We start from the raw sequence: 12,891 nt of genomic DNA on the forward strand, positions 1-12,891 counted from the left end.
GTGCTAATCACAGAAGAAGTCTGCCCAGGCTGCTGTGGATCTTGGAGGTCTGAGCAGCACGTGCTCCCTGGTCCTGCAGACAGTGGCCAGGATGTGATCGCAAGGTTGGCGAGTAGGGCAGCCAGGTTTGCTGAGAAAGACGCACACAGGCATCTCCAGACACGGGCATCTCGGGTCTGAGTGCTTCTGGGTATATTTCCAAGCTGGGGAGTCCCCACCTTCGGAGGGTGTCGTGAACCGGCGACGCAGAGCACTGTCCAGCAGTGCCTCAAACCTGAAAGAGCAGCGGGGTGGAGATGGGGCAGAGAGAAAGGAAGGACGCCAAGACAAGAGTCTGATCAAGGCGACGTTTATTGCAGGCAGGCATCAGCCTTTTAAAGGAAAAGACCAAACTATTATGGGCTGGGATTACCATAGTAACCTCAACACCACTCCACGGGAACGAGGGTTCACACGGGAAAGAGAAAGCAGGCTCAAGAAAAACAAATTAACAACACTTACAACTAATAATCATGATTCCCACAATAGGTGGAGGAACTTAACAAAATGGAGTTACAACACCTGACTCCTATAGATAACATCAGATCTTTAACAGGAAGCACCTGACTCCTACAGATCTTTGGCTGTCCGAGTTTCTCCCGTGCAGGGTCAAAACAAGTTTAACACGTGCAGTCCTTAAAAAGGAACAAATGTCTTTCAAAAAGCCAGTGGGCCATGGCTGGCTTCCCACAGGAGGGAGGGGGCTAACTGGCCTTGTTCCCTGCCACAGAGCAAGACCCCTCCCGGAGGTGCACAGGAACCTTTCTTAGAGGTAACTGACTGCTTCCTTGTTCCCCCAGAATGCACCCAATTATGATGAATTTTGCTTTGACTTTCTTTCATCTGAAAAGTGTTTGCCAAAGGTCTGCGTGGCCTTCTCCTGTCCACACTTGGCTCAGGCAAGGGAAAGGAAAAGGAAATTCCTGTCTTCAGGCAGCAGGGTCTGGGCACCACCCTTCCACAGCCTCCCTCCACCCTGCCCTCCCCCCTCCCCCTTTCTCTCCCTCTCTCTGGTTCAACTCTAGTGATCAAGGGCTTCAAGGCTGTAGCTCTGTCAGTGTCTTAAGCTTTGCTGCCCCCTCGTGACAGCCCAAAGAATATCACTGTCCAAGGATTACGCTTCAACAACTGTTTCCACTTACTTTTCCTTCTTGGCTTTACTGCTGAGAACTCATTGAGCAAGGCTGTGCCTTATTCACGGTCGCCAAACATAGGGTGCCAGGTGCTCCCAGGCTGGGTGTGTGCATCCACAGCACAGACTTTAAAACCTGGAGGCATGGAGATTCTATTTCAAAGGACTTAGCTTTGGGCTGGGGATTTAGCTCAGTGGTGCTGCCACAAGCGCAAGGTCCCAAGTTCGATCCCTAGTATGAAAAAAAAAGACTGAGCTTATCAAATTCACCCCTACCGGTGAAGCCAGTAGCCCTGTACATATGAGCTAAGCAGTTTTCATAATGTGAGGGAGTGTTTCAGGGTTAACACGTGTGTAAAGTTCAGAGGCAGATCCAGCCTCCACCCTGCTCTTCGGCTTTGGCTGGCACAGCAGGGACGTCTGTGCCCAAACACACTGTCCTCTCTCCTCTATGGGTGGCTTACAGACTGCACTAAGGCCGCTCTCACGACCACTGTGTCCCTTGTCCGGCGTGCAGTGGTGGCCAGCTGAGCACAGGAGGCTCAGGAGGGGTGGGAACAGGCGCAGGGCGGCGGTCTCTGTGCCTCTGTTGCAGCTCCTCCTGATATGCGCGTGCCTTTGGGACTTGCATCTCTCCTTCTCCACCGGGTTTCAGGGTGGACCTTCATACTGTGGCTGAGCAGGGGAGGCGAGCAGGGGAGGCGAGCAGGGGAGGCGAGCAGGGGAGGCCGGCTGGGGTGGAACTGACCCAGAGGTGTCCGGGACGGGCTCCCGACACGACCCAGAGCAGGTCCCGGGCCAGGGACAACCCCACGCGTGACATGGTCTCACTTCTGTGAGAATCCTTTCTGGGGGCACGGAGCCATGAGAATCCCTGGCACCTCTGCTGTCCACGCTCCATTCGCTTCCGCTGTCCCCTCCCTTTCCACAACCAAGGCATAATGTGAGCAGTGGTCTTGGAAGCTCCTCTGGTCTCCTCTTCCTAACGACAGAGACCAAAGCTAAAGTGAGGTCTGCAGCATGGCGGGTAGGGACTCAGGCACTAATCTTAGCTAACAGGTTCACAGGCTCACTCTGCAAGGATCCTAAGTATTCTCCTCACATACTAACTGTGCACTCATTTCAACTGTATGCTTTCTTCCTCCCCTCAAAAGAGGCATGTGTCCTCAGGCGTGGTGCTACACACCTGTCATCCCAACACTCCAGAGGTGAGGCAGGAGGATCGCTGTGAGTTGAAGGCCTGCCTGGGCTACATAGTGAGACCTTGTCTCAACAGGCAAAATACAACGTGTGTGGATGTGAACGTCTTTGGACACTGGGGTCTTGCAGACCCAAGCAGGTGAAGATGAGCTCATCAGGGTGAGCCTTAATCCAGCATAGCTGGCATCCCTGTAAGAGGAAAACATTCAGAGCCACACAGGAGAGGGACACGTGGGGACAGGGCCACCTGGACACAGACACGAAGGCAAGACAGGTTAGTCACATCCGTGCCAAGTAAGGCACGCTGGGACTGCCGGAAGCTGGGAGGAGCAGGACAGGGCCTCCGGGGCCTCCGGGGGAGCAGGGCCCTGCCCACACCTAACTTGTAGCTCCCAGAGATGGAAGAGGTGCTTGTGTTGATCTGAGACCCCCGCTTGTGCTTACATCGCCCTAGGAAACCGACACAGCCCCGCCGCCCCGTGGTTCTCTCCCAGGAAGCGGAAGGCCGAGCTGCAGCATCAGGTGGCAAAGCTGGAGAGAACCAAGCCGGCCGACTCTGGAAGCAGGACATTACGTGCTGTGCTGTGCTGCTGCTCTGGGACCAGACTCGCACGGTGGGCGATGCGTGGGAGCACTGGCCTCTGCGCTGAGCTGGGGCCAACGCAGAATCAGGACTGGGACGGCAAACAGCAGCGCGTCCTCCTCCACAGCCCAGCCCGGTTCCGAAGTTCTCTCCAAACCACACCTCCTCGCCCTCTTCCTCCCTGAAACGCTACCCTGGGCCGAGGGGCAGGGTTGAAGCATCCACAGTGAGTCGGCGAGTTTGCGGCAGACAGCCGTGCCCAGGATGAGCGGGCTGCAGCGGCACAAGCTCCTCGCCCCGCTAACCCGGCTGTTACACAGGAAGTAGCTGCGCTCGGCTGAGTCCACTTCCAACCAAGGCCAACTGGCCCCAGCCGAATTCCCGCCCTCTGAACTCACCATCCTGCCCTCATCTAAGCCCCGCCTGCTTGGCCCTTGTCGTCAGCAGGTGTCCACGGCCCACACCTGTAAGGAATAAACACTGGGCGTCCAGGGAGTCCTTTGTCCTCGTTGCCCAGAGCGGCTTATTGCAGCCAAGGCTCGGTTTCTCAAGTCTCTGTGCTTCTTTTAGTTCCCACTTTGCTATCTCGCAAATGTCGCGCTGGCTCACAGACCAGGACCCCTGCAGGGCTCTCTGGCAACGTCCCCTGTCCCTTTCCCTATACAGTTAATTCACTCTCCATTTACATTTCAGAAGATTTGCTCTCCTAATGCTGGCACCCAAAGTCCAACCTAAATTAATTAACTTGCTCTTTCATTTCTTTACACTTAAAAAAATGATAAAAGTTCCAATACGAATATCTTATTAAGTGTTATATGGATGGATCTGTACTTATGTTTATATCCAATACCATAGTGTTTTTCATTTCTGCTTCTTACATCACTTCCAGTGATAAAATACAGAAATAAGTTTGATAAAATTCCTTCTTTGAAATAAGTCTCTAAAGAGTGTATTTTCTCTTAGCAGAAAGCTATTACAAATAAAAGATTCGAAAACAACATTCATTCATTGTTTAATTTACTTGACCAATTCTGTCTGATGTGTAAAAATATTTATGACATTAGTATTAATTTTACATTTGCTACAAATAAATACATACACAGTATAAGGAAAACCACAGACTCTTTTCGGATCACCAGTCCATACACAAAATTCAGCAACATGACTGATTCAAAAAGCATTTTCTTTTCGTAAACTGTGTCCCTTGAGAAGACAAGTTCATTCACTATTGAGCTCCGAAGCCAGTGTCCTTGCTACCAAAGAACAGAAGTTTTCTGAGGAAAGAGTTTTCCCTGCAAGTATTCCACCAATTCAAGCCTCGATTTGAGCATCTCCACCTCGTGATGGGGGACCTGTGGAGGGAGACAGAAGTGGTCACAGTGTGAATCCTGCTCCCCACACTGCCCACTCGGCAGGAGCTAAGGTGGCAGGGAAAGGTCCCACCTGGCCCCCTCACCCTGGGTCGCTGTGTGCGCCCGGGCGGGGCTGACAGAAGAATGCACCGCACAAACGAGGACACCCAAGCGAGAAGCACCACCATGCTCCTCAAGGAGCCCACAAACCGGGGCTAAAACACAGTAAATTCAGGAGGCGGGCAGCAGGGGTGGCCTGGTGTCAAGAGAGCTCGTGTTCAGACAAGAGTGTGGGGACCCAACTGGGTAGAACTGGACACTCAGGGAGCGTGGCCAGAGAGGCACTGGGCAGCAGGCCTGGGAGGGCAGACTGGGTCCTGAATGCTGAGAAGCAGACAAGTTCTCACTTCACGCAGTAAGCACTGGAGAAATAATGAAAGTTTCTTAGCAAACGCTGGTATGACTGATTCCTTTGGGAAGATAAACTGGGGACGTGTGAGATGCAGGGAAGAAAGTTAGCAGAGAGCAGAGAGGCACAAACAGCTTGGAGGGCAGGGACAACTCCCCACTATCACTGTAACCATAAGGAACTGCAAGCATGGACTGCTGGGAATAAAAATGTAAGGAAATAAATCAATAGCCAGTCAGGAGCCCGCTCACTTACATTTACTGTGGGCCTGCCCTGACTTTCTTACATCGTTCACAGTGGAAAGAGAAACAAGATCTCAATATTAAGGGAAGTGAACATCCTGGTCTTCGTGGGTCAGCCTGTCCACTTATTAAAATATGATAGTCTAACAATGTATTACTTTTAAAAGCAGGGTTAAGTGTAGCTCATAGCAGTAGGAGTGAACCTGAGACAAAAGATGTCACTGTGTAGACTTGTTTGTTCTAAACTAAACCCTCAGTATTCAGGTCTAATTGCAGCGCTGGTGCTTTGTGATAAGTAAGTGGGTTTTGGGCTACAGATTGGTACTCAGTCTCTAAAAGGTTCGCCATCCCTGACTCATACGAATGTAGTTGTGCTCTACTGCCCTGTATCTGAAAAACCAATGCTCTGAAAAGTCTGTATTTCAAAATTTAAGTCAAGAAGTTTAAGACTAGCCAATAAAGTTACACCTGAGATTTAAACAGGATGTAAGACTCCTGTGCCATCAGGCTGTCTGTCCATTGTTGAAAGAGACTAGCTCTGAGAAATCCCGGAAGAGACGTGTTTGTTAGGCCATGAAAAAATTACTGTAACCTTGCTTCAACTGCAATTTTAAGTGACACTTGGGCCATTTCTTATAAATGTATGTAGTAAAAAAGGGAGAACTTCAGCTCAGGCATCCCATGAATTTCTAATTGTATAACTAGGGACTTTCCAAAAAGACAGGTCAAGTTGGGGAACTGTACACCTACAGCCAATCAACTATTTGCTTTGCTGCGTTTGCTCTTAAAAGACCCCCTTTCGAGGTCCCCAGCCACTTGTCACTTGGCATTGCCCAATTCATGAAGAAAGATTTGCTCAAATAAACTATTTTAAGATTTTTATTGTGACTCAGAGGAATTAATAGTATCTGTAAAATGCAAAGTTGAAGTAGGAATTGTTTCCGGAAAAACAAAAGTTACATCACACCTACACAATTTTTTTTTTTAATTAAAAAAGGTTATGTTTAGCTCACAATTTTGGCATACCTGAACAACTTGATAACCAAGTAATCTCAGGTGTCTTTGTTTAATGGCTTCTTTTCCTAGTAAGTGATTGCTATTAGAGCAAAATCTTTCTGGACCATCAACGCACAGTGCTATCCTGAGAAATCAAAATGGAGACAAAAAACTAATCTGTAAAACAATTCAAAATATTTATATGCTGTCACTGCTAGAATTTATTTGGGATTTGGTTAGTCTTATGTGCCAGTATCGTTTTAAAATAAACCACAAATAATCTGTTGAAAAGCATTCACCTTCTATGAATGTTTATAAAACATTACCAGGACTTGCAAAGATGATATGCTGAAAAGCATTTTAATCTCCACAATGTCTAGTTTTTCACCTTACTAAGAAAAATGTTTCTTAACTCTGACAAGTCTTGTAACAGTATAAACCACAATTTTCCTTACCTTTTATGGACATCTTCATTAGCTGTAAATGGTAATGCAAATCCTTCTTCATTTAATTTAATTTCAACATCTGGTGAGAGAAGAAAGGGAAAATCCTTCCTGTGATACCTCACACACTCTTCCCGCGTTCCTGTGCACACTCCTCCACACCACGTTTATCAACAGGCGAAGCTGCAGAGTAATGACCACAACCAGACACTGGTGACAACTGCAACCTCAGGGTCTGATGCTCAACCAAGTCAGCCTTACAGCAAGAAGGCTTGACCACACGGAAGCAAAGACTGGTCCTCCAATGACCTGTGCCTGCTTTCTGTGTCCTCCTCTTCTGAGTGGAGATTTTTCAATGCAGAGCGAAGCCAACCTCTAGGGTTAGCACAGACACCTGTGTAACCCGAACCATGAAGTGCAGGGCAGGGCAGAGCGTCCTGAACGTGAAGGTGCGGTCCAAGCATGCGCAGCGCCCCCACCGCCCCACCCACTGTTGTTCTTTCTGGAAGAGTCCAGGGAAGAGGAGTGAGATAGGAGCCCTGGAAGCCTATGAGCTACTGTGGTTTACAAGATGCTTTTCTTTTACTTATCAATGTGAAAGGACTGAAGGGGAGAAAGAGTCCGGTAAGCATCTGCAATGCACAAGTTTGGAAGAGCCAAGCCCCACCTGGCAGCCACGTGCCACGCGGATGTGGCTACTGACTTGAAATATGGCTAAGAGTGACTGAGGAAATGACTTTGGAGTTTTAACTGTAAATAGCCACTCTCTCAAGACTACAGTGTTTGGACAGCACAGGCCTAGATTATAACAGCAGCTAACACTCACTGAGCATTTACTACATTCCTAGTATTATTTTTTAATCAACCCTCAATCTTTGATGTCTCCATTCTTCTTTCTCTCGTTTCACAGATGAGGAACAAGTAGGAAAAGGTTAAAACGCTGTGCTAGCACAGCTTCTCCTGTGTGGCTAACACGTGAGACTCAAACTCAGTCTGAACTCTCCAGCCCTGCTGTAACCACTGCTCGACTGCCTCTGCAGAAAGGGGCAATTCCATCCTGCATTTCCAGAGGCCTTCGTGGCTACCAAGTCCCCATGACTCCAAACGAGAAGACGCTTCTGTTCAGAACCACCCAACTCCCGGTCCTACTTACCTATGGTGTAGCAGTAGGGCGTCAACACTTTGGAAGCAAAATATATTCTTTTTCCCAAGAGGTCAATCAGTGCCATCATCACAGATTTATAGAACGGAAAATCCACTGGGGTCTCCAGGGAATAGCATGGAGTGAGGAATGACTTCACTCGATATTTAGGCAAAAGTTTCGGACCCTAAAACAATCACGCAAATATGAGGAAAAAATAAAAAAAGATATAAAGCCAGAGAGTAAACTGAAGGGTACCAGTACATAAAAGTTTGGTACAAAGTCACTTTATAGGCACCATATTTTTCCAGGGGTTAAGCCAGACAGCACTCTCAAAATGGCAGTGTAAAATATTCTTGATATATTTCAAGGTCTTTTAAGTATGTCTGAAAAGAAGTGATTGGTCACCATAAGAGAAGTAAGGAAAGCAGAAAGAAAAGAGAAAGAGGCCGGAAGAGACAGTGAGGAGATGTGGAGGGAGGGAGAGAAGCAGCACAGTAAGCATGCTCGGAGTTTAAAAACGTCTTTGGAACTCTTACAGTTGCTTCAAAAGCCTGAAGTACAGAAACTCAAGCTTGTAACAGTGGAGGGATGACAAAGGCTACACTTCAACTTTAGAAGGAAGGTCGGTGATACGATAAACAGTGCTGGCAAACTCATTATCCATGTAGAGAAGAATCAAGTTCAACTTCTATATCCATCACCAACTCTAACAAATCCCAGGCGGCATTAGGTGGTGATCACAGTTCATAACAGTGCATTGTGTTCTTAAAAATCCGTACAAGAGAAAAAAGTGCGTGAGATAATGCGTATGCTATTTACACAGTGCAATAGTTAACATGTTACACAATGGCTATATAGATTTATTTCAGAACAATATCAACAGGTTATATGTAATTCCTACTATCAATTAAAATTTATAAATAGTGAAATAAAATATATAAACAATAACTAAAAATTTAAAATTCCAGGACTTAAATAAGGAAAATATTTCAAAGTATTTTGTGAAATGTTTGTATTGATTTAGTGGTGAAGTATTTTTGAGATAGAAAACCCAAGTCACAAAAGACAAACCTGACTAAAAAAGACTCAAAAACTTCTGTATGTCATAAACAAAAGTTTAAAAAAAGAATTATAAACCAGGTTAAAATATATGCAACATACACGACAGTTAACACCTTTTTTTACAATGTGTCCTTCCGAGAAGACAAATAACCCAAAGTGTCGAATGTAAAAAGATGACTCATGGAAATGCAGAAGGCCATGGAGCCTGGCTTCAGATCACAATGGAAACGTGAGGCCCGACACAGCCCTTCCCACTGAGCGGATGGGGGCGGGCACTGCTGTACAAGCAGGAAGATGCAGTTACCTCCAGAACTGCGGCAGAGACGCGACCCCGACGCCTGCCAGCGGGGATCTGTCAGCACCTGTCCAAAACGAACCCAATAGTCCCACTTTAAAAGATATGCAAGGATGCTTCCTACAGCGCTGCTGACAGGGACAGAAGCGGAAGAACCTTGAAGTACTTTTTTTTTTTGTACCGGGGATGGAACTCGGGTCCTTGCGCTTGAGACTTGCAGTACTTTTAACAGTGGAATGGCAGAATAAATACCATGGAGGGTCGTGCCTCTCTTAAGAAATCTGATCTGTAGGTCTGGGCCTCCCGGAATGTTCCTGATACACTGAGCAGACACAAACTGTACTTTGTTTAGTCATCCTACCCCATCAAAAGTGAAAAAACCACACGATCTTTGTGTGTATGTGCATTTCTCTGCCCCTGGACTGCTACTGCATTGTTCAGGGCTGGAAGGAGGCTGGGGACAAGTGCATCAGTGCCGTCTAAGCTATCTTAAAGAAACTAATATTTTCCCATTCTTATGCCTTGCTCCAAAAATCAGACGCTCACAGCCCGGCAGAGGCCATTTCTGATCCTGCCCAGGGAAGGTGAAAGGTCATTACAATGTTACAAGGGAAGAGCAGACTCCCCTGAGCCAACCCCACCAGGTGACAGTGAAATTCCTGGTGCGGCTCAAAAATGTACTCAGAAATAATTTAGGACCTGTTTGGGTCACAGGTTTGTACCCTGATAATAATAGCTATGGTAAGAACCAAGCGCTATGAAATGTGAGAACCTGGTGTGATGCTGTAACTCACAGGCCTGAGGCCCTTGATGAGACCTTCTAAGGTTCCTATGCAGCAGACGTTGGACCTTCTGGGACAATATCATAGAAATGAGGTCAATTATCAGAGAAAAGACTTTGCAGTGGCAACTAACTTCAAATAAATACGTACCCTGCTTACTAATAAGGATACTAAGACCAAACGTGAAGAAAACTAACAATTCCAGAGAGGATAAAAGAAAAGTGGTTCCACAGGGAAACAAAGCCACGCTACAGTCACGCTTTTACCTTATAGAAAGGGCACTCCAGCACAGAGGTGAGGAAAAGCTGGGTCAACTGTGCCAGATTCAATCTGTCCAAGTATGACTCTTCACCTGAAATAAGAAGCAGCCTGTCATTCAGTTTCAAGTGTGGAATGTTTACAGAGAAAACAAACATCGCGAATGAACATCAATTTACTCACTCCGGAAGTAATTTCAAAATGACACTGGAAGTGAACTTGTTAGAATTAATCACGCCCTCTTCTTGTAAACAGTGAAACTTTCGAGAACTCATAGCTCCTAGCTAGTGAATATAAGGAAAAGTGACATGTTTATGGAACTATTGGAAATATTACCTGTGGAGAGCCAGAAATGTGACAAGTTGAGTGGCCCCGAATAAAGACAAACGATATCTTTTTTTTCTTTTCTAAAGAGGTTATAGTTGATCACTCACCAAAGGTGAGAGTGGCTCTCACCATCGTCACTTCATGTCCCACAGGACACTGTGGGGCCCAGCTGGCAGGAGTCTGTTTATCTGACACTGCTTTCCTCCAACTGTATACAATTCTAGCATTTTTTAGTTCTGTTTATGACACCATCTATAACTTTAGATCTCCCCATATTATTGTGGAAGGGCAGACAATCTGCTCAATGTAAAAGGTACCTATGTGAGCTGAAAACACCAAAAGTTACAACGTTACTTTTGCCCAACTCAGAAATAATAGCCAACTCACCTTGCAGCTGCTGAAGAAAAAAAGGGCTGAATATTTTTGGCAAGAAGTTGACTGGATGGCACTCAATAAGGGAACAGGAATGGAGCACTTGCAGGAGCATTTTGGGAGGAAAACGATTGAAATCGGTGAACAGCACATTTTCTACCTTTCTAAAGAAAGCAGGGGCGTTTGGTGGCAAATAATTGAGTTTGCCAAATGGTTCAATTAATTCAGAAATCTGACTAGGTGAAAACTTTTCTGATTGGCAGACAAAAGTTTCTGCCACTGCATTAAAAATAGGTTTTGAAAGAATCAGTTTTCTACTGCAGTACTCCATGACTCTGCTGATAACTCCAGGATCCAGGCTGAGACAGTGTGAGACTATGAGCTGCTCTAGGGCTTTTGTAAAAAACCTGTCACTGAGTCCGAAATATATGAAAGCCTCCAAGACCTTCCTGAGCTCTTCGTTGGTGAAATGAGGAACGTGCCGCACAGCGTATCTACCCAATTTTATAATCAGAGGATGGGCTTGAGTTTGATCAAGAACCACTAGGGCGGCCAGCACCTGGCTGACTGACTTAGGGCTCAAGTAGGAAACCACTGAAAGAGAGAAGTTGTTTATCATGTTCAGAAACGTTTGGTGCTGGTTCACTTTATCAGAATAGGTCTGCAGTATTCTGTAAATGGCCACAACATCCTCTGGGGTAAATGTTTCCAGTTTTTTACCTTGCAGCTGATGTATAATCAGCCCTAGAGTCACACAGCCCGGATCCTGCAGTCCAATCAGAGTTTCCCCGAGAAGGCAAAGATTGGAGGCTTCCAGGACACCGGCTTGGAGACGATTCTGGCATTCGGCCACCAGGTTCAGCACCAGGCTACTTTGATGATTCACATGCAACAGACTCAGAGTTTGTAAGGCAGTCACTAAATCAGTGTTTGACAGACGTGACAGCTGCTGTTCCAACTGAAAGCACAAGGCTTGAAAGGCGCTATTCTCCAGTATTTCCTTCGACAGTCTTTGATCACTGTCTCCTTTTTCCACTTCACAAATGCGCCGTAAAGCTCCCGCAGCCCAAGTCACAGGCAGAATCTCCAGTGTGCTTAGGAAACTTAACACTTCTTCCCATGAGGTGAGGCTGTTCAGTCTCCTGTAAAATAGCTGCTCACCTTCGTTTTTAAAATTCTGGTCAAGTGCGTCCCAGTCGTGAACTTGAGGGAACCTTTGCCCACCAAGTGGGGCAAGGTTGTTTCCATTTTCTGAATGGAAGTTTTTCCCACAGACAGGATGGGACAGCACCCTGGCAGGCTCAGGCAGCAGTGAAGAGAACCAAGGATGCAGATGCCCTGTAACCACCTTGTTCGTGGGATTTACAGGGAGACTTCTCAGAGCAACCAGAGCTCCATATACCCGAAAATCAGACAGGTGACACAAGTTTCTCCGCAAGGTGACTAACGCCATGCCATCTGATTCTGAACTCTTCTGATTTGTAAGAGGGAAAAAAAAAGGTCAGATACACTGAGAACGTGACTCAAATATTTACTAATCAATATTGAATCTAAGGACAAAGATATAAAAACATTAATAAATATTTCCCACTAAAATAGAAGTAACCGGAAAAACAAGGCTTTTTGTGTTGAGTATAGAAAAACCCCGGGCAAAGGTCAGGGATCGCTGTCACTTGCCAGGTACTGATTCAAGTGCCTTCTGTGTATGAACCTACACGAGTTTAGTGCTTTTATTAGTTTACAGCTGAGGAAGAAGTTAAACTACAAGGCAGTGACTGTCTTGTCTGAGCAGCTGTAAAAGCGAGCTGGGGTTCCGACTCACGGGGTCCGCTCTTAACTCTTAAGCGAGCTCCTGTGTCGGTTTGGCTGAAGAATCTGCTGCGGATTAAAAGGAAATCTCGGGCCGGGGATTAGCTCAGTGGTGCCGCCGCCTGCCTCGCAAGCGGAAGGTCCGGAGTTCGATTCCGGTACCAAAATTAAATAAAAATTTAAAACATGAGAAAAATAAAAGGAGATCTCTTGGGGAAAAAGGAAATGGATAAAGGGCAAAATTAGGACGGCTCAAGGCCAGGCACGGTCTGCGCTCCTAAAAAGCCCCGGGAAGCAGGTTTCCCGCGCGGGTCAAAATGCGGTTAAGACTGCAGGAGTCAAAAGGGAGGAATAACAGGATGAAAGCAAAGGAAGGACGGCCTGTGAGCGACACGGCACGGCAGGCCCCGAGCCGAGCGTCCACGGGGTCTGGCACCCGAATGCCC

General features: G+C 46.7%; 1 protein-coding gene across 3 annotated transcripts in view; it reads right to left on the reverse strand.

Moving 5' to 3' along the window:
- Positions 1-3,980: 3,980 nt before the first annotated feature.
- Fastkd3 (FAST kinase domains 3) overlaps positions 3,981-12,891 on the reverse strand; it is a 9,183-nt gene continuing 272 nt past the window's right edge. The window contains exons 2-7 of one of the 3 annotated variants that reach the window (XM_010641182.2): positions 10,652-12,110; positions 9,946-10,031; positions 7,550-7,724; positions 6,409-6,478; positions 5,984-6,098; positions 3,981-4,306 (exon numbers count right to left, since the gene is read on the reverse strand). In XM_010641182.2, coding sequence (XP_010639484.1) covers positions 4,208-4,306; positions 5,984-6,098; positions 6,409-6,478; positions 7,550-7,724; positions 9,946-10,031; positions 10,652-12,089 — 1,983 coding nt within the window. In that variant the 5' untranslated portion in view covers positions 12,090-12,110 and the 3' untranslated portion in view covers positions 3,981-4,207. The remainder of the gene's footprint in view (positions 4,307-5,983; positions 6,099-6,408; positions 6,479-7,549; positions 7,725-9,945; positions 10,032-10,651; positions 12,111-12,891) is intronic. The other 2 variants (XM_010641251.2, XM_010641310.2) reach the window with 2 other exon arrangements.

The sequence above is a fragment of the Fukomys damarensis genome, unplaced genomic scaffold (assembly GCF_012274545.1).
Source record: "Fukomys damarensis isolate Sample0158 unplaced genomic scaffold, DMR_v1.0_HiC HiC_scaffold_1, whole genome shotgun sequence".
NCBI lineage: Eukaryota > Metazoa > Chordata > Mammalia > Rodentia > Bathyergidae > Fukomys > Fukomys damarensis.